The following is a 22,268-nucleotide window of genomic DNA, read 5'->3' on the forward strand; positions in this document are numbered from 1 at the left end:
AAGATAAACAGAGAAACCAAGAATGGGAAAACCAGGTATTCATTTTTGAGAGCTACGGAGATTCTAGCAGACTGTGCTCTCCGCTCCTCGACTCTCCTGGCATCGCTACTGAAGTACAAGTAATGCTCTTCACCAGAAGACTAAGTGATCAAAACTAATTCTGTGTTGGTGGTGACTGGAGATAAGGGGAGAACGTTCCTTAAGGTAAACATTTAGATTCCACCACAAAGCTGTGTGAACATGAAGACATCCCTAGGAGCTGAGGTATTTCAACTAATAAGATGAGGATATGATGAGGATACCAGAGGAAAGAGTAGACTTAGGCCTTCAAATGCAAAGCATTTGTAAATTCAAGTTATTATGAACCGTGTCTCAGCTTATGGCATCACAGATTTGTTCATCAAAACCAGTTGGTTTTGATGGCATATGGCATCAAAATCAGGCATCATAAAGGAGTTCCTTTACGTTCCCCTTAGTATGTAACTCAGAAATAAAGCCTTACATAGAATAAATAAACTTACAATACTCGTTCATGACTCTGATATATACTTCTCTTGTTCCTTCCTCAAAAATAAGAACTGGGGTCTTCTGACTTATAACCACAAATTTCAAGTCTTTTTATTCCTAACCCTACTTCCTTATTATTCAGTTTATCTTTGAAAGGCCACCTTATCCTGCAGAGTCTCTAGGTATCTGCTCCAATCAATTCAGGCCTGGCAGAGGAACAGGAAAAAATATAGACCCAGAGGAGGAGAAATACTGGCAGTCCAGTAGTGAGGTCTTCGCAGACCGGACTTGGATGTCACAAGCAGGAAGTTATAGGACTCAAGTAAGACGCTGTAGCAAAAAAGAAAGCCAAATCCAAGAGATCACATCTAGTTAAATGAGACTCTAAGAATTAAGCCTGTATCATCACGGCCCATGGTCAAAGGAGAAAAATATAACTGGGCTAATAAGCTGAAGCTGAAAATGGGTCACTGCAGACTGCAATTCAGTTTGATTCAGAATCCAAGAGTACAAAAGAGTACAAAAACACTCTGACGAGAATGCCTAACATGCCTAAGATTGAGATTAATTTTTTAAAACAATAATCTCAAAATAGGTTTAATACGTTTCACTGTTAAGACACAGAGAATAGCACCAGCAAGTCCTAACAAAGAAAGAAGACTTATGTCAGCTCTAGTAAAGCCTCACTCATTCCCAGCTCTACTTATACCTTATGCTGTATTATTTCTTTATACTGTTAGACTATTCCTATCACTGCTTTCCCCCCCCTACTTCTTTATTCATCAGTAATGGAAAGATTAAGGAACTCTAATGACAGACAAGATGTGAAAATCAGCAAAATACGTGTATGCTGTCTTTAGTGTTCCTATTTTACTTTTTCAGGAGGCATATTTTAAGACAGTATGCACTTCCGTTTATCCACCAGACATGCACAAGCTGCTTATATTAAGGACAAAGGTTTTTGTGGGTATATTTTTGCTAAAACATAATTTTTAATACACATCTTAAAAAAATAGTCCAATGATCAACAACTGAGTTTATTATTTATTCAAGTCAATTTGAATTTACATGCAAATACAAAATATCTTAATACAAAATTAAACAGTAATACAAAGCTTTTAAATTTCTTGAAATTTTCCAATACAAAAGATCCATTTTAAAAATTGGCAATTAATAATCTCTCTTTTTAATTGTAGTGGCATGGATAGATAGGGTTGATTTACTTAGATCTATAAAATTAACTTTCTGACATGGCTGTCTTACTTACAGTCTGAACACCAGTTTTCTTTTTTTTTTTTTGAACACCAGTTTTCTTATACAAAGAGAGCATTATTCTCTGACGAGAAGTTTTAGCTACCCTTGGGCATGCTAAATATCCTTGAAATTTTAAAATATGGAACTAAAAATAAAACATGTATGTCAACTTTAAGTTCACCTTAACTAAAGCTAACTTTAGTTATGAAGTACTCAGAAGCTTTTGAACTTCTATGGAAGGCTTTTTGTTCCAAAGCATGCTTCCAATATGCTTTTCAGTAATACAGTTTCTACTTGTTAGATAATATCAGAGGCTTTTGTTGTTGTTGTTTTTAATTTATTTATTTGGTCGAGGGAGGGGCAACAGGAGAGGGAGAGAGAACCCTGAGAAAAGCTTCACCTCATGGATGCGGGCCTCAATCCCATGACCGAGATCACAACCTGAGCTAAAACCAAGAGTCAGACACTCAACTGCAGCACCTAGACACCCCAATATCAGTTTTTGTAAAAGAAAAGCATAAAATCAGATTTCAACATTATTAATACTTGAACAGTCTTACCTGTCCAAAGTAGAAATAAAACTTGACCTACAAACCACATAGTGGACAATTACAAATTAAATATATGAGAAAATGCTCTGTAAACTCTCATGATAGAAATAAATGCTAGTAGTTGTTACTTACGTCTAGGATATACCGAAATCTGTGACCTGAGTTTGCCAACCAGAACAGTGGCATTTCTTTCTACTACAGCAAAAGAATTACTGTTCATTCATTGATACTGCAAAAATCTAAAGTTCTTTATGACAAAAATTAAGTCATCCCATATATTAGTATATTCTCAACTTTTTGAAAATTGGCAATTTATAGTCATTGATTTTTTTCCCCATAACCCCTAATTTTGATCAATCAAAATGCTATCTCTGATTGCTATAGTTAGATGAGTCAACACAGGCATAAGACTCCATTCTACTGGCCCTTTAAGCAAAGTGGATGCAAAGGTGACACAAATGAAGGATTCCAGGTGAATACTGTCTTGTACCAGGGTCAAAAATGACAAAAAGACAGCTGGCACTGTGCAGACCACCCAGAAGCAAAATATAATATCCACTGTTCCAAATGAAGAACCTCTGTTCCTGCTTCTAATTCTAACTCTGTCTGCAATGGGCTGTAAAAATAAAAGCTGGAGCCAGAAGCAATTGGATGTGAAAACCAGGAATGTTTAGAACTGGTGGCTTCAATTTTAAACTTTAGAGTGGCAGCTACCATGAGAACAAAACAAGACAGTAAACACCTAAATCACTAGGTTCATTCTATTTGTGAAGACCTATTTCATTTTGAAAGAACAGTTTAACTCTACTCTTCCTACAACATTTTTAAAGAAACGAAGCAGGATAAAAATCACATATGCCAAACTTACAATTCTTGTAGCAAGGCTGCCTGAAGGGTTTTCCTTTTGAAAAGGCAATTGCCACTATGAGGTACTGAAAACTGGAGATAAAAAACACTGTGGTATTTTCATAATTTTGTATATTACGCGTATCAAGTTCAGTTTCATTGTACAAATGTGAAGAAGAATTCCAATATAGGCTTCTCGTTGTATTACAAGCACTAGAACACAAAAATATTTTACATTACTAAATACCATTCTCATTTCCCAAAAGAAATCAATTTTCGAGGATGCCCAGGTGGCTCAGCGGTTGAGTGTCTGCCTTCAGCCTGGGGCGTGATCCTGCAGACCGGGGATCGAGTCCCACATCGGGCTCCCTGCATGGAGCCTGCTTCTCCCTCTGCCTGTGTCTCTCTGCCTCTCTCTCTCTCTGTGTCTCTCATGAATAAATAAGTAAATTCTTAAAAAAAAAATTCTTTTAACTGCTTTTGAATCACTCTCATAATATACATAGAAATAAGGTTTTTTGTAGGAAAAATTTCAATGATATCAAGATAAAAATATGTAGAACAGGCAATAGAGTTAAGGGTCTCTTTCTTAGTCACATTCTAGTCAGTTTAAAAAAAAACTAGAAGAAACTTCATATTTAATAAGCTCCTCTCACTTTTTAAATTTGGGGATAAAAGTAATATAACACTGTAAGTTGACCATACTGGAATCAAAAGAAAACAAACAAACAAACAAAGAAACACAGTAATGGTTAACAGACCTTAGGTTTGACCTTATTAACTCTACCATTTTTTAGCTTAACTGAGGAAATATTCTTTCATTTCTGAGCCCCCATTTCCTGATCTGTAAGGATAGATACCGCCTGTGCCATCACAGGGTTTCTGTGAAGAATGGGGAAGAGGACTCCTATAAATAAACACCCAGCAAAGCACTTTAGCACCGAGATGGGCCCCAACCTCCTCTCTACGGCATGCTCTCAGCTCTGCTTCCAGGTGGGCAGGACTGTCCAACACACTTAACAACCAGCACTAAAACATTAATTATAAAAGCACAGGCAAGTACTAATAAAATGTTAATCCGTACAAATGAATTCTGGAAAGCTTCCCCCAAACAATTCCATCTATTCCCTTGGGTGCGTAGTGTTTATACGTACACACAGGCAAACAGTAATGTTAAATTTCTTGGTTTCCTACAACCTTTTTTTTTAAGATTGATTGATTGATTTATGAGAGAGAAAGCAGACACACAGGCCGAGGGAGAAGCAGGCTCCATGCAGGGAGCCCGACTTGGGACTCGATCCCGGGACTCCAGGATCACGCCCTGGGCTGAAGGCGTTTTTTTTGTGTGTGTTTTAATTAAGTAGACTCCACACTCAACGTGGAGCCCACTTTTGGGCTTGAACTCAAAACCCTAATATCAAGAGTCAGATGCTTAACTGACTGACCCCACCCAGGCACCCCAGCTTACATGTTTAATTAATTAAAATAATTTTATCATAATCTGTGACTGATAGAATACCCATAAATAAGAGAAGCACTTAGTACTTTTTTACAAGTTTTTATAGGTCTTAAAATGTCTTTCCTAAATTTGGAAAAGTTAGAGGCACAAACATTGTGGGTTTAGAAGACTCTACTAATTTCAATCTTTTCATTTTACAGATAAGGAAAGTAAGGCTCAGTAGCTAATTAGGAAACTGATCCAATAGTCTCATCTTGGTAATAATTATGACGACCACCACGCCTGACCACATTTCTAGAAATAAAAGGAGTTATTATGTTGTAAAGTCAAATACAGGCCAAATAACTTAATTATATAATCAAGCAGCTTGGGAACATTTTGTTTTTAAAGATCTTATTTATTTATTCATGAGAGACACAGAGAGGCAGAGACACAGGTAGAGGGAGAAGCAGGCTCCCTGCAGGGAGCCCGACGCGGGACTCCAGGACCCCGGGATCATGCCCTGAGCTGAAGGCAGACGTCAACCACCCAGCCACCCAGGTGTCCCTGCTGGGGAATTTGTAAATAATTTTAAAACTTTTTTTTTTTTAAAGACTTTTTATTTATTTATTCATAGAGACACAGAGAGAGAATGAGAGGCAGAGACACAGGCAGAGGGAGAAGCAGGCTCCATGCAGAGAGCCTGACGTGGGACTTGATCCAGGGTCTCCAGGATCACGCCCTGAGCTGCAGACGGCGCTAAACCGCTGCACCACCGGGGGCTGCCCTTAAAACTTATTTTTACACGCATATATGTTCCAACACATTTTGCACAAGATTTTTAAAATGGATTGACCAACTTACTCTGATTGTGGATGCCATACTTCATACCAAGGTTGCTGCTTGACCCAAAAAAATCCCAAAGATTGAAATCCAATGCAGATGATGATCTGAGACAAAACGGAGAAGAGAAGGGCCCCGGATATAAGACCTGAGGGTGGTCTTTGTGCCACAAGTTCCTTCCAGGCGGGATTTAAACTCACTATATTGAGGAGGAAAAAAAGGAGACGTTTTTATCTAAACAGGTTGCTATAAAATACAAAATCAAATTCATTTAGGAACTTAAATTCGTTCCATCTAACAAATCTTTAATATGAAAAATGTCCCAAAGCCAATCCAGATGTCATACATATTTAAATCATCTGTAAAAATATACAATTTAGAAAAAAAAAAAAAATACAATTTAGGCTTTTTCGAAAGTGCCTCACAAGTACTTTTCTATTAGCCTACTGAAACGCTAGTACAAGAATACTAAACAAACATATAAACTATAATTTTAATCAACATCCTTCTATGTTTAAGAATTTATTTTTGCATCTTTAATTGCAAAGCTACAGTAATAATACATATTTCTTCCTCTTAAGACATTAACACATAACAAAAAGGAGACATTAACGAAGGTTGAAAACAGGGTGCCTGGTGGCTCAGTTCTGACAACCAAAAATACCTCCAGACATTGTCAGATGTTCTCTGGGGGGCAAAATCATGTTGGTTGAGAACCACTGGGTTAAACAATCTTTAGTGGATACTAAAACTAGTGAGTGAAAATTTAATGAGGAACAGGATTTTTCATTGTTTCAGTATTTTTCTACAGATTACATAATAAAATTACAAAGAGAAGAGCAGAAATTATAGTGGAGAAACTTGGTGGTTATCACCTTAATAAGCGTTCAAAGCCCTTTTTTAAGTTACTGTTATGCTTATATAGCTTTCAACCTTCGTTTTTGTTGGTTTTTTAAAGATTTTATTTATTTTGAAAGAGAGAGAGAACGAGCACATGAGCAAGGGGGAGGGGCAGAAGGAGAGGGAGAATAACATGCTTCCTACTGAGCAGGGAGCCTGATGCAGGACTCGATCCCAGAACCCCAAGATCATGACATGAGACATGATGTGCCAGGGTTACTGGCATCTAGCAGGTAGGGGCCAGAGATGCTGGTTAGCACCCTCTAACACACTGAAAAGAATTATCTGGCCTAAAAGGTCAGTCAGAGCAGGGTCTTTCCATGGTCGAAGTCCATTATTCCTTCTATAGTTATTAGTTTGCATTTTACTCTCAGGCAGAGCTTTCCCTTCTCTCCCTATTTATTTCCAATAGGGACTTGTGAATTTTCATTTGACTAAGTGGGTTATATCCATTACACCATGATTTCTTTTGATATAATCACCAAGACCAAATAAACCAACATCTTGTGTCCCCTCATATGCTGTACGTAGGATACAGTATTGCAATCCTCCTGCCAAGAACTCACAGCCCGAGTCTAATGTCTAATCAGACAAATCCATATAACTGGGGTTTCTTTTTTCATAAATGTCAACATCAAGATGTCCCCCAAAACGGCTGATGTAATATTCTGGGTTTAAAAAACACTACAGTGGGGCACCTACGTTGGCTCAGGTCATGACCGCAGGACCCTGGGATCAAGCCCCAGATCAGGCTCCCTGCTCAGTGGACAGTCTGCTTCTCTCTCCCTCTGCCCCCCAACCTGTTCTCTCTTGCTCTCTCTCAAAAAATTTTTTAAATCATTAAAAAAAAAAAAAGACTAAAGTGACATGATAATGAAATTTGTGAGCCTAGATTAGATTCGGGTCTAGAGAACAAGGGGAAAAAATAGGTAGAAAGGACATTATTGGGATATATGACAAAATCTGATTATGTGCTGTGGATTAGATATTATATCACCGTTAAACTTTCTCATCTTTATAACTATGTTTAATTACCTAAGAGAATGACTTTGGCGACAATATACAATAAAATATGTGGATGCAAAGGGGCATGATTACACAAACTTATTCTCAAATATTTTAGAAAAGATGAAGAACAATAAAATAATAAAACAACTAGGACAAATAAAAACAACTTGTAGTAGTGCTCACTTCGGCAGCACATATACTAAAAACAACTCATAGTAAATGAAGTATTTACAAGGAATCTAAAGAAGTATGCACTGTGTTATAATTATTGTTATAAATTTACCAAAGTTTAATGAGTTACATCAGAATTTCATATGCTTTTAAACCAATAACGAAGCAAAATACTCACTTGTAAATACCACTACCAAAATGATTGCCAGATCAATGAAGAGAAACTGGAAGTCTCCGAGGTTACTTAAGATCTACAGAAGTAATTTTTAAAACATAATTAGTTTTCAGAAACTATTTTTACATCACTTTCCCCCAGCTTTAGATTTTTCCTCCTTGGTTTTAGTATCTCCCTCCTCCCACCACCAATAAAGACAACTTTAAAGTGACACTTAGACCTGCTTAAAAGTTAAAATACAATTACCTTTTATATTAGTAAAAAATAACACGCATTTGCAAAGATTCAATTTACTAATATAAAAGGCAGCTTCTAAACATTCATTCAGTAAAAATTTAAGTTTTTTGGCAAAAACAAAACAAAACAAAACCAGAAGCTTGTACTTAGAATATTCAACACTCTTGAAAATTAGTATCTCAAAGCTTCCTAAGACTATCTAACACCATCCTCCCTGATCCTTTCTATAAATGGTAGAAAGGGATAGTTTCACAAAGACTCCCTGGGATGTCACATTTGTTTTGAGAAAATTCTAAAGTGAGATCACTTCAATTATCAAATCTGATGGAGTATACCTATAGATGTCACTTGTTTACATTTTTTCTCCAAATACAGAAAGTCCTACAAACTACTGCTGAAACATCTTTCCTTCTTCTGACCTTTTTCTGTAAATATATAGCAAAGTTAACTACAAATCCGAAATATGTCACAGCTTGACATTTTGAAGAATTCCCAATCTGCACTAAAGGAAAAAAAATTACAATCACCTTTTATTCATAGGGTCCTAACCACAGTCATCAACGTTAAAGAAAATGCTGTTCTAGACTAATGAGATTTTCAATCTGCTACTCAAAATATAATAAACTAAATGAAAATTTATAGGGGCTAGTTATGTAAGTTCCATACTTAGTGGATGCAAACATACTCATTTTTTGGTTCAAATGCCTTAATAAAAGCACCATCTCTATAAGCAATGACGGTACTCACAGAATATAGCAGAGTAACACTGAAGTACTGTATAATGCTGTACAAAGCCATAAATTTAAACACACAGAAAGAAGTCATTAAAGCAGCACGGCCTTCCCTGTGAAAACAAATGTTGGCATGTGAATAAAAGCATCTGAACTCTTCCAAATCACAATTACATCTTAACAGATGAACATCAACATTCAACAGCTACAACAAAGCACTTTTCTAACAAAAGAACTAAAGCCAAGCAGAACCGAAAGAGAAGTTGCAACCTATTGCTAGTGAACTTACAGATCAAATATACTAATAATACATCATTACAACAAACTCATATTAATTTCTATAATTTTTTCTATATTATTAGAGCAAGCCACAAAGATAATAGTGAAATTTTCAACTTGTGCTACCTGATAAGGTTTGGCACACAAGAAATACTAGGAGTTTTGGAGGTAAAGGGAGATGCCACTGAAGCCTCGAGCTCTGATAACGAAATGCCTCCATGCGCCCTCTTCAAAGCCTAATGGTTGAAGAAGAAAAGTGGTTACGTTTTGTGACTATGACTTAGGCTAAAGAAAGAACTATAAACCACAAAAACCATACTTACACCACAATCATTTGCACCATCACCGCACATCCCAACAAAGTAACTGAGAAACAAAAATTAGGTTAAGATTTTGATTACTTTTTTTAAGATTTTGATTACTTTTATAAAACAAACATTTAACTTAAGATTTCCCCAATATGTTATTTTATTATGAAGAGCTGACAGACCAAGACCTCCCCAATGGAACTAAAAAATCTATTTATCACAATGACCATAGGCACGTTGCTTTGCAAACATCACCAGCTTGCAAGCCAAATAACCTGAGTTACTGTCCCATTTCTGTCACAAGCTGGGCAAATCAGTTTCTTATTTGGCATCTCAGTTTCCTAATTTTAGAGCAAAGGTCATGGGCTTGTACAGTTTTTAGTAACCTACTTTTAAGGCTATTGGTAAAGATTTCTCCCTTTAAAACTTAAACAAATAAATAAATAAAATAAATAATAAAAATAAAAAATAAAAATAAAAAAATAAAAAATAAAACTTAAACGTAATTATTAATAGAAACTATGAAGCTACTTCTACAAGCTGAGTGAATGAAGCCTTTCTTACAGATACTACCTGGAAAAGGAATTATGGATATTATACTTTAGCTAAATAAATGAACATGAGTCTCTTAAAAAGGCACTTAGAGTTATCACCTACTGACAGGTGACAACTCCATACACATGAAATATTAGTTACTTTTCTGGTTTTGAAAATGAAATTATAATCCATAAAAACAAAAAACCCCACCAATACTTACTCTACATTTTGCAATGCTTCTATTAATTGTGTCTTCTGATCAGGTGCCATACGGGCAAACACAGTGCCATGCAACATCAACTGGGAAAAATACAAATTTCTTTAAAATATGGTTTGCAACGTCTTCATGTGAACACATACATACATAAACCTAAGTGACTAACCTTAGGAGCAAGGTCTTGAAAATGTTCCAATATCACTGAAAATGATTTTCCATTCATTGCAAAATGATAACGAGTCACCTGAAGATCCTCTAAGCTATCATGGACCAGTTTAATTGGAATAGCCTGTGCATGAGACATTCAAAACTGTATTTAGGCATCCAGACCAAGTAACAAAATCCTATTTTAAATATATTTGATCTAAAGCTAAAGTCTTTCATCTGATATTTTACATAAAACAATGAAAGTTTAACATTTGTTAAAAGTAAAAGGAAAATTTTAAGGCAAGCTGCCGTTAGTGGTTATTAAAAAAAAAAAAAGGCTAAAATCAGCTTTGGTTTCAAATAATGCATGGACTAAATATTATGGACCAGGGGCACCATTTATTATTACCTTTAAAATAGGATACGGGCACCTGGATGGCTCAGTTAAGAGCGGTTAACCACTCTTGGTTTCTTCCCCCCCACCACTCTTGGTTTCAACCCAGGTTATGATCTCATGGGCTCCTCGCTAGGGAGGGAGTCTGCTTGAGGATTCTCTCCTGCTGCCCCTCCCCCAATTCTTGGACTCTCATTCTCTGAAATAAATAAATCTTAAAAAAAAAAAAAAATTAAGGGATGCCTGGGTGGCTCGGCGGTTAAGTGCACCTGCCTTCAGCTCGGGGTATGATCAATTCCCACATCAGGCTCCCTGCATAGAGCCTGCTTCTCCCTCTGCTTCTACCTGTCTCTGCCTCTCTCTTTCTGTGTGTCTCATGAATAAATAAATAAAATCTTAAAAAAAAATCAAAACGGGATAAATGTCTGGGATTATCTTTTAAGATAATGAATCCTAATGAATCAATCTCTGAGGAGGTGGCCCAGGTGTCTGTTTTCATTTGTTTTTTGTTGTGTTCTGTTTTAACGCACCATCTTTATTTTTTCAGACTAAATTCAAACAAGCAAGCTTCAGAAGGGAAAATTCTTCTTGACATTACCTCTGAGTCAATTGCTGATGAATTACTGCAAGGTGTTAGAGTGTCTGCATAATGCCAATTTATTTTGGCAACTTTCCCATCCTTTGGAGGTAATGCTTCAGCAATAATAACTTTGTCCTGAGGTAGTATCATTCCACAGTCTCTAGCCACAGAAACAGCGGTCAACATGTTGTCACCTAATTTTCAAAATATTGAAAATACAAATAAAATAGGAAGATAAATGTATTCATAAATGTTTTCAGCAATTAATACTTATCAAGAAGATCTATGATTGGGCTTGGCAAGAAGATAATATACAGACAGTCTTACTCTTGGAGCTTAAAAATAATTAAAATTGAAACATACTTTTCAAAGGAAGCCTCAAATAACAGAAGCACACATATGCTTAACAGTCAGACCATTCTCACCTACAATTTTTAAAGCCAGATATATTGTGAATCTTTTTCGTCATGCACTAGTAGTAACCATCAACACCTGGCACAGTGCTATACACATAGCAGGTGCTCAAAAAATATTTGTTGAAATAACTTAGGAGTGACTGATGGTCTGTACAAGAATACCTAATATCACAGGAAAAAAAAGAATGGATTACAGAAGTAAAATGATAAGGTAACAAGAATACAATCTTTACAAGATAGGAAGAGAAAACAGACATCCTCTCCATCATGAAAAGGAGAAAAGAAAGCCCTGAAAGAACAGGATCAAGAAAATATAAATGTATGTGAGAGGCAGGGAAAGGTCTGGGAAGCCCACTGCTGCCAGAACTGAAGGGTAATAGGCCTTCTGTCCCCACAGTTTCCACATACTATTTCTGTGGGACACAAGGCCACAGTCTGTCATGGCAGGGAAAGAGGGGAAGAGACTGAGAGGGAAAGTGTTTTGAAGGAGGAATCATTAGAACCAAGGAATTGCTGGGATGCTATTAAATTTCTTTACTTGAGCTACATAGTGGTAAATAAGTATGCTATTACATCGATCTCAGAGTCTAAAACAAAAAATTGTCAATTGCCTTTTCCATACAGGTCTTAGTAAACACACAAGAGCCATAAAGTGATAATCTTAATTCTGATTATGTACTAAGAAAAAAATACTTAAGAGCTGCCACAATTTCACACAGCTAAGGAATGGGAATTATCTAATATCAACAATATAATAATTCCAGGAAAATCATTTGGATATAGTCATCAGAAATCAAAAACCAATCAAACAATGGCTATTTTCACTAGTATGAATTCAAGCAATGATAATAAACATACTTTTATACGTAAAAACATAATTCTAACAAATATTATTAATCATTTTCCATCCATCTGGCACAGTTCTAAAAATTACAGGAGACCCCCAAAATGAACAAAATATTCTCTTAACCCCCTAGAATCATAGGCTCTAGTAGAGAAAACAAATCTACAAATAACTAACACAAGATACAACGGCTATAAAAAATATGAATCTAAATTTTTTTCAAAATGCCCTTCACCATTTTACTACTTCTAGAAACAGAATTTGCTAGCCCTCAAAAGAGTACTGCAAAGTTATCTTATACCTTTAAAAAACATTCTGAGCTACAATGGGACAAGGTAGGATGGAGCCACCATATACTTTCTTTCTTTTTTTTTTTTTTTATATACTTTCATAACTAACTGATCATTCCACAATATCCCATAACCTGAACTCTCAATTTTTCCTGTGTCCTTCTATAATGTCTAACCTGTGACCATGACAGTGCGAATGTTGGCTTTATGCAAATCTTCAAGTACTGCAGGGGTTTCTTGCTTTAATTTGTTCTGCATTACAATTAATCCCATAAAATCCATGTTGTTTTCAATGACGTCTCTGCAGAAAAAGAAATTTTAACACATAATGACTTAGTCCACAGAACAGATCCTGTTCTCTTTATATAAATAAGGCAGGGCAGTCCGGGTGGCTCAGTGGTTTAGCGCCTGCCTTCAGCCCAGGGTCTGATCCTGGAGACCCGGGATCGAGTCCCACATCAGGCTCCCTGCATGGAACCTGCTTCTCCGCCTCTCTCTCTCTCTCTCTCATGAATAAATAAATAAAATCTTTTAAAAATAAATAAATAAATAAATGAATGAATAAATAAATAAATAAATAAGGCAGTTTAAAATACCTGTAATTTGCAAATTGAAACATTTTCTATGTTGAATAAACCATAAACCATAAATGTGTTTGCGTTCAGTATCTCAAAAATATTGCAACTGTAAAAATAATTCCCAAGAGTTATATTGTAAAATAAAATTTTACCCTTTGAAATGTGAGAAATCAGGATAATTTGGAAATGCCATCTTTGTAAGACACTAAACATCTATAGTACTAACAAATGTTCACCTTGTATTCTACCCACAAAATGAATAAGCATAAATAAATCTATGCTTTACTGCCCCCCCGCCCAGGGGACCCTAACATAAACATTAACAAGAAAAGGAAAACCTTGACCACAGCACATTCAATACAGTTATAGTGAATTCACTATCAAGCCCTTGATGAATTTTAAAGGACTCATAATCAAATTCTCAATCTTGGAAGTATGATACAAAAACTATTTAGCAGTCTGACAATAAGATCTACAATGGGTCCCAGAGATGGAGCTCTTAAATTATTTATTAATATTCAATAGCTATTAAGAGGCTATTCCTTCAAAAGTTGAGTTATCTACTCTGCACAAGTAGTACTACTAGTCACTGGGAAGTCAAACATGAAAAGGTATGATGTCTACTCATGGCGTTTTTGTGGGAAAACAAACATGCCAGCAAAGAGATGCATGCAGAGGCTCAGAGGCTCAGTTGGTCGAGCATCCAACTCTTTAATTCGACTCAAGTCATGATCTCAGGGTTGTGAGATCGAGCCCTGCACTTAGTGGAGATTCTTTTTGGGATTCTTTCCCTCTGTCCGTCCTCTCTCTCTCTCTCTCATTCAAATAAATAAATAGTCTTTTAAAAAGAGAGGTGCATACAAAAATATCATGGAGATGACTGTATTCTTTTTTTAAAGTTTTTTTTTAAAGATTGAATTTATTTATTCATGCGAGATACAGAGAGAAAGGCAGAGACACAGGCGGAGGGAGAAGCAGGCTCCATGCAGGAAGCCTGATGCAGGACTTGATCCCAGGACTCTGGGATCACACCCTGAGTCAAAGGCAGATGCTCAATCACTGAGCCACACTTAGGCGTCCCAACCAAGTGGTTTTTTTTTTTTTTTAATTTATTTATTTATTCATAGAGACACAGAGAGAGAACAAGAAGCAGAGACACAGGCAGAGGGAGAAGCTGGCTCCATGCAGAGAGCCTGACGTGGGACTCGATCCAGGGTCTCCAGGATCACGCCCTGGGCTGCAGGTGGTGCTAAACCGCTGCACCGGGGCTGCCCCCAAGTGGTTTTTTGACGCAAAATTCAATAAAGGCACTTTAAATACACAGCTCTAAAAACAACCTTTGAAATATAATTTATAACTATGGACGGTAAAGGTATTAAAGAACAGTTGGGGGGGACTGCAGGCTCAGTTAGTTAAGCTGTCTGCCATTAGCTCAGGTCATGATCTCAGGGTCCTGAGATCGAGCCCCAAATCACATGGGGCTCCCTGCTCAGCGAGGAGTCTGCTTCTCCCTGTTCCTCTGCCCTTCCCCCGGCTCGTGCTTCTCCCTCTCTCTCTTTCTTACAAAAATAAATGAAATCTTAAAAAAAAAAAAAAAAAGTTGTGCTCTAAAAAAAAAAAACGTTTAGAAACAATACAAATGACACTGCTGGTGGTTGATAGTAGAAATAAATCTTGAACTCTAAAAATGCATTTCAGGGAACAAAGCTGTACCAGGGATCCCTGGGTGGCGCAGCGGTTTAGCGCCTGCCTTTGGCCCAGGGCGTGATCCTGGAGACCCGGGATCGAATCCCACATCGGGCTCCCGGTGCATGGGGCCTGCTTCTCCCTCTGCCTATATCTCTACCTCTCTCTCTCTGTGACTATCATAACAAAAAAAAAAAAAAAAAAAAAAAAAGCTGTACCAATGTGAAACTCTAGGGTCTAAGCAATGTAGCCATTTTCCCATGATCTGCTAGTTTTTTGGCTGCTACTGTTTTCCTAACTCTCCAATGAATGACACAGGTCATGGAAACTTTGTCCCCTAATGAATGCATAAAATAATATTCTACTGAAGATATAAAGGTTCAAGCTGTAAGAGAAATGCCAAAACTTGCCCCTGTAAGATAGAATGGAAAGACAGAGAAGGTCTTGGTTGAAAGATGTGGAAGAAGGGGAGTAGAGAAAGTTCTGTGCAGAGAAGGAATAGCCTACTCAAGGGCATGAAAGGAGATCTGAATAGGAGAAGCTCAAGAACTAAAGAAAATCAGTAGTTAGACTTTAATGGGAAAAATGGCAAAAGGTAAAGCTGCAGAGAAAGAGCCTAATGTGCCCCTTCACAAGAATCAGAACAGAGTATTTTACATGTGTACCTCCCAAACAAGCATATCCATCAGATCATCTGGCTATTGCTTTTTTTTTCTTTAAATGTTCATGCTTAAACCACATCCCCCAAATATTGTGTTAATAGAATTCTGAACATAGTTTTTCCTTTTAGCTATTGAGCTATCCATTCCACTCCTTCAGTTCTCATTCAGAAAAACAAGACTGTACTCTGAACACTGCCCTAATTCTTTTCACTTAGTGTGCCTGAAAATACAGGTATCTATCTCCCACTTTCCAAAAGCTTCCATTAGGTCACTTTACTTTTATGAAAGACCTATATTAATACTTGTTTTCACTAACTGAAAGAAATTGAACAGGATTTTTTGCTTTCAAGAAAGAAAGGGCAAAAGGCAAACTTAGCATTTAGCATGTTTTGCAGTGGATCATTTCAGAAGCAATGCACTCCTGAGCAGGGAGAATGGCGCTCCCAGCTCCTTCCCTGGGAATTACAATCAGCATCTCAACATAGAGCCACCACACAGCTTTGAACAGTGTCTGTGAGCATCTTGTTCTATCCTGACTTATTCTGTGCCTGCATCAGAAAGATGTGTCCTGATTTACCCCAAAGATACAGATGCAGTCAAACGCCAGGACACCTGCACCCCGATGTTTATAGCAGCAATGTCCACAATAGCCACACTGTGGAAGGAGCCTCAGTGTCCATCGAAAGTGAATGGATAAAGAAGCTGTGGTCTATGTACACAATGGAATATTACTCAGCCATTAGAAACAACAAATACCCACCATTTGCTTTGACGTGGATGGAACTGGAGGGTATTATGCTGAGTGAAATAAGTCAATCAGAAAGGACAAACATTATATGGTCTCATTCATTTGGGGAATATAAAAATTAGTGAAAGGGAATAAAGGGAAAGGGAAAAGAGAGAAAATGAGTGAAAATAAATATCAGTGAGGAGGTGGCAAAACATGAGAGACACCTAACTCTGGGAAATGAACAAGGGGTAGTGGAAAGTGAGGTGGGCAGGGGGTTGGGGTGACAGGGTAATGGGCACTGAGGGGGGCACAGCAGGATGAGCACTGGGTGTTATGCTAAATGTTGGCAAATTGAACTCCAATAAAAAAAAAGAGATATGGTAAGCAAAAGGAAGGAAGGAATGAAGGAAGGAAGGAAGGAAGGAAGGAAGGAAGGAAGGAAGGAAGGGAGGGAGGGAGGGAGGGAGGGAGGGAGGGAGGAGATGTGTCCTAAGGTATCAGAAAAGCTTAAGAGAGGTTATTTTTGGAGTCCAGAAATACTCAAAATTTTGTCCACATAAATTAATGGTAACTGTTTCTTCACTTTAAGGCATTTTGGCTTAGGAATAGCTTCACAAGAACACTTCACTTTCACATAGCAAGAAAAGCTATAATTAATAGAAGTGTTAACAGTCCATAATTTAGCCACTGCCCTATTGGTTATGTTATTGACACTATTTCAATCTGAACCTTATACACTTGTAGAAATAGCTCTTTAAGCTGGATTCCCAGAATTGCACTTGCTGGGTCAAATTGTATAAGCAAATTTAAATTTTGATAGGTATTACCCATGTTCTTTGTGAATCTACAATAGTGTAGTAGCTGTATGTCATTAAAATTTTCTCAAGCCTTCACTAACACTTGGTATTATCAATCTTTTCAACTTCACCAACCTCAGGAAAGAAGTGATATCTCACTGTGGTTTTATCTTCTAATTCTCCAAAGAACTAAATAAAGTATACTACCATTTCCATGTGTTCATTGGCCATTTGTATGTCTCTTTCTGATTATTTCTTCTAACACTTTCTCTTTCTTTTCAAATGAAGTGTTAGGCGTTTTGTTTTGTTTCTTTCCTGATGCATATCCCTGATGGTGAACCCTTCCACTACATGATGGGAAGCCATTTACGAGAGTATTAGGTAGGACCTGGTATTATATCTGAATGGTTTTTTTTAAAGATTTATTTATTCATTCATTCCTTTTCATTCATTCATTCATTCATTCATTCATTCATTCATGATAGACATAGAGAGAGAGAGGCAGAGACACAGGCAGAGGGAGAAGCAGGCTCCATGCCGGGAGCCCGATGTGGGGCTCCATCCCGGGACTCCAGGATCGCGTCTTGGGCCAAAGGCAGGCGCTAAACCGCTGAGCCACCCAGGGATCCCCAGATCTGAATGTTAAAAAGCTCTCTGGAGACACCGTGGAAGAGAAAGGGAAAGACTGGAAAAAAGGAAATGTGATGATGTGAAATGTCATTCGACCTTTGGGAGTTGTTCAAGAAAGGGGGGACTGGTACAGTTATTGTGACTCAATATATTCTGACCAAAATAGTACTTGGTTCCAACCTCTGGGCAAAACCAAGTAGATTATTTGGGAAAACAAACTACAAGAGAATTATGTTTACATTTGAAAACATAGCTCTATTCCTAGAACATGCCTGACACATAGTAGGCACTAAATAAATATTTAACAAACAAACTGAGAAGAATTCTGAAGAGTTGTGCTTGTATCTCAAACACCTAAAACAAAACACTGCATTAGGTATAGTTGTATACATTTCATAAATACTTAATAAATACTTGCAATATACAGAAATTTCTATATGGAAAACATTACTGGAAAAACTGCAGAAAACCCATTCATCAACCTTACCTGCTAATATTCTGTACTTTATGCCATGTCAGTTTTGACTCTAATTTTCTGTGTGCAAGAGCAATCACACGGAAGCCCTGTTTAGTGTAATCTTCTAAAACTTTTTCAAAATCAACAGGAACTTTTAAAAAGGAAAAAGTAAATGTCATTGTTAAAATTGCAAATACAAGTACATACAAATATAAGAATTTTACTCAAAGCCTAGTTGCTTCCTTACCTGTTTCAGGTTTACAAAGACTGGCAATGACCTCAGGTGCTCCTTTCATGTAGGCATCCATCTTCTTATCCCCTAGCACCCTTGCAACCACACTCATACGTTGCAAAGCAGAAGAAAATGGGAACTGGCGAACAATTCCTATCTCATAAATAGCCTATGTAATTTCAAAAGATGCACAAAGCATTTACTATTTTTTTTTAGAATTAAAGCATGTATACTTAGGTAACAAGTTAACATTCTTTACTTACTGGAAGTTCAAACAGCTCCTAAAAATAAAACAAAGCAAAAAGAATAAAAAAATAGTATAGATTAGGTCCGTTAACATACTCGAGTTAAAAGAAAAACAAAACTTGATACATCCTCAATACATTTTAAAAATAGCAAGGAGCTTCCATTATTTCAAAGTCAATTTCAAGACTGCTCTCTAACTTCCTAGCATTTAAAAATATATATTCTTGAATATTTTCAAATATTTTCCTATCATTAACATATTAAGTACTAAAATAAACTAAGTAGGAACATAATTTGAAATTCACCTAAAAATAAAGCCTTTCAGGACACATGGGTGGCTCAGTCAGTTAAGCACCTGCCTTCAGCTGGTGTCATGATCCTGGGGTTCTGGGATGGAGCCTTGCATCAGGATCCCGGCAGGCAGCCTGCTTCCCCCTCTCACTCCCCCTGCTTGTGCTCTCTTGCTCTCTCTCAAATAAATAAATAAAATCTTTAACAAATAAAATAAAACCTTTCACATATTCTTTTTACTAAATCCTGAGAAAAAGATGCAATTTAAAAGGATTAATCGGGATCCCTGGGTGGTGCAGCGGTTTGGTGCCTGCCTTTGGCCCAGGGCGCGATCCCGGAGACCCGGGATGGAATCCCACATCAGGCTCCCGGTGCATGGAGCCTGCTTCTCCCTCTGCCTGTGTCTCTGCCTCTCTCTCTCTCTCTCTCTCTGTGACTATCATAAATAAATAAAAATTAAAAAAAAAAAAAGGATTAATCACCATGTATTCACAAAGCACTAAGTTGCTCCATAAATGAAAGGAAAAGTAATGATAATGAGAATTAAATCCCGGGCGCCTAGGTGGTTCAAAGGTTGAGCGTCTGCGGTCTGTCTTGGCGCATGATCCTGGAGTCCCCAGAGTCCCAGAGCAAGTCCAGCATCTGATTCCTTGCAGGGGGTGGTGGGAGGTGGGGGTGGAGGACGGGGGACAACACAGGACACGGGGCACAGGGACGGGGGATAGACAGACGGACATCGACTGCTTCTCCCTCTATACCTCTGCCTCTCCCTGTGTGTGTCTCATGAATAAATAAATAAAAATCTAAAGAAAGATAACTGAATCTCAATGTTTTACACAGAGTGTCTACAATACACAAGGTAGTTTTGGATAAATGTAGTTAAAATATTCGTTATCTACATGAGTTAAATAAAGGACATGTGATTTCATCTTCTAGCAACATTTCAAAAAGTGAGGACTAAACATGAGCATCAACAGTATTATCCAACTTAACATGATTTCGCACCATTTCTTGGTTTCCTGCAGGTGTGGATGAAGGAAGCAGCTGTTTTGCAGGACGAACCACAGTGGGCATAATTCGATTATGAAGTGCTGTTTCCTCTTCAGTTGCTTCTTCCAGAATCTGAAAGGAAAATATCCAGCATATTACTTCATAAAATTCAATTCACTGGTTCTACTTTAATATATATATAATATAATATATATATATTATATATACATATATATATATGGCTATCTTCAGTTAAAAAAAAAAAGGAAAAAAAATGTCAGTACCCAAGGAATAAATAGCACTACTAGATCATTAATATAAGTAGAGCAAAATATAAGCAAAATTAAAGTGCTAGCAACCTATGAAAGATGGGAAACAGAGGTCAGAAGTGGAATAAAGACAAAGCAAAGAGAAAAACTTCTTGTTTTGCTTCTACAACCTGCTGGTTTAGAGACTATTTACACACACACACACACACATACACACACACACAATACCACAGAAGATTCTTGCAGTAGCAAAAATACTCACTCTATCATCCAAGGAGCCTTTTCTCCTAACAGGAAAGAATTCAAAAGTATATGGAGTGCAAGGGAGTTAAGATGGCAGAGTAGAGGGAGCCTAAGCTTGCCTTTTCCCTGAACACGGCTAGATAACATAACATCCAACTATCCTGAATAAGAAGGAATATGATCTAAGGATTAAGAAAATAATCTAAAAAATAAAAAATAAATTAAAAAATTTAAAAAATTAAAAGAAAAAGAAAACAATCTGCACAGTAGGACGAAGGCACCGTGGCAGATGCGAGGTTCAGAGCCATGAACTGGGGGGGGAGGAAAGGGGAAGAAAGCCCAGGGGCCCTGAAGGGGAGGGAACCGTTTTTTTTGGAAGATCAAAGTCAGGAAGAAGGAAAGCAGGAGAGAGCGCAGCAGACGGGGATCACACAAGAAGCTGTGAAGAGGGGCACTGGTGGCTCCATGGTTGAGCGTGGTTGAGCTGGTTGAGCGTCTGCCATCTCTGCCTTGGTCTCAGGTCCTGACCCCAGGGTCCTGGGGGAGAGCCTACTTCTCCCTACGCCTATGTCTCTGCCTCTCTCTGTGTTTCTCATGAATGAATAAATAAAATCTTTAAAAAAAAAACTGCACACAACACTGAAGAGATCCCCTGGGTTGCAATGAGAAAGATTGCTCCCCTTCCCTGAGTACATTTGGAGAGCATATTTTGCCTCTCCAAGGACAAAAGGCCAGCTGGGAGCCACTGAGCAGAGCTCCACAACAGGGACAGAGCGTGTGCTCAGAGGTGTGCTCAGAGGGCAGATAACCTTGTAGCAGCCTTTCCCTATGAGCCACAATAGACTTAAACCACCAAGTGCATGCCAAGTGCCTGCTTTTCTGGGACAGGACTGAGCAGCAGAAAGCAGAGACATGAGCAAACTGCAGATAACCTGGCTGCTGCTTTTCGCTGTTGCCATAATAGATTCATCCTCTGTGTGACTGCTTTTCTGGGGCAGAACAGAGTAGGGGGCTAATTCGCACACAGATGGCAAGTAACCTGGTTGCAGCTTTTCACTGTGCATCATGATAAACTCTAGCGTCTATGCATGAACTGTGCGAATGCTTTTCTGGGTTAGGACAGCGCTGGGTGTGCCACAAGGTTCTACTCCAGGGTAGGGGACTGGGTCTACACCTTGTCAGGCCCTTTGAAACATGGGGTTTTGAATATCAACCACCAGCCAGAGAAAAAAATACAGGAGATCTGTGGTGCCAGGGCCACCTACAGCCCATGAACAGACAGATCAAGATCAGGGAACTGACAAAGCCTGGGACACAGGAGAATATTTGCTTTTCTGAGAGGCCTCCTGAGTAGGGATGGCCAGGAGTTCCCTTCCCCAGGAACAAGAGGGTGGGGTGACATCATATTGTTCCTCCTCCCTCTACCCACCCCCCCACCAGCTTAGACTTCAGAGAGAAACGGCACCCCCTAGGAGGCTGGAGCCCTCAATACTAAATCCCATCCCCCTGCACTTGGCAGGGGAATTTTTAAAAAGGCAAGTCAGCTAGTGAGACAGCGCAGCAGGCCCCCCTCAGAAGAGCAACACAACCCCCTGCCACCCCCCCCCACCCTCATGGACCAAGTCTACTGATTAAAAAGTGCTCCCAAACATCAGCTTCTGGTGGAAATAAGATCAGGCTTGCTTCTTTTATTTCCCCTCTTAATTTTTATAATTTTTTTATTTTTCTATTTTTTTTTCTTTTTCTTTTCTCTCTCTCTCTTTTTTTTTTTTTTTTCCTTTTTT

The 22,268-nt window shown here is 38.0% G+C and overlaps 1 protein-coding gene across 8 annotated transcripts in view; it reads right to left on the reverse strand.

Annotated features, from left to right (window-relative positions):
• Nucleotides 1-22,268, reverse strand: part of ATP13A3 (ATPase 13A3) — a 97,216-nt gene that overhangs the window by 17,795 nt on the left and 57,153 nt on the right. For all 8 annotated transcript variants that reach the window (XM_077884068.1, XM_077884061.1, XM_077884062.1 and 5 more), the window contains 14 exons: nt 19,988-20,104; nt 18,709-18,726; nt 18,461-18,614; nt 18,244-18,364; nt 12,850-12,974; nt 11,142-11,317; nt 10,169-10,291; nt 10,006-10,085; nt 9,264-9,306; nt 9,067-9,176; nt 8,678-8,774; nt 7,697-7,769; nt 5,461-5,638; nt 3,181-3,371 (listed from right to left, as the gene is read on the reverse strand). In XM_077884068.1, coding sequence (XP_077740194.1) covers nt 3,181-3,371; nt 5,461-5,638; nt 7,697-7,769; nt 8,678-8,774; nt 9,067-9,176; nt 9,264-9,306; nt 10,006-10,085; nt 10,169-10,291; nt 11,142-11,317; nt 12,850-12,974; nt 18,244-18,364; nt 18,461-18,614; nt 18,709-18,726; nt 19,988-20,104 — 1,606 coding nt within the window. The remainder of the gene's footprint in view (nt 1-3,180; nt 3,372-5,460; nt 5,639-7,696; nt 7,770-8,677; nt 8,775-9,066; nt 9,177-9,263; nt 9,307-10,005; nt 10,086-10,168; nt 10,292-11,141; nt 11,318-12,849; nt 12,975-18,243; nt 18,365-18,460; nt 18,615-18,708; nt 18,727-19,987; nt 20,105-22,268) is intronic.

This window comes from Canis aureus, chromosome 35 (genome assembly GCF_053574225.1).
Source record: "Canis aureus isolate CA01 chromosome 35, VMU_Caureus_v.1.0, whole genome shotgun sequence".
NCBI lineage: Eukaryota > Metazoa > Chordata > Mammalia > Carnivora > Canidae > Canis > Canis aureus.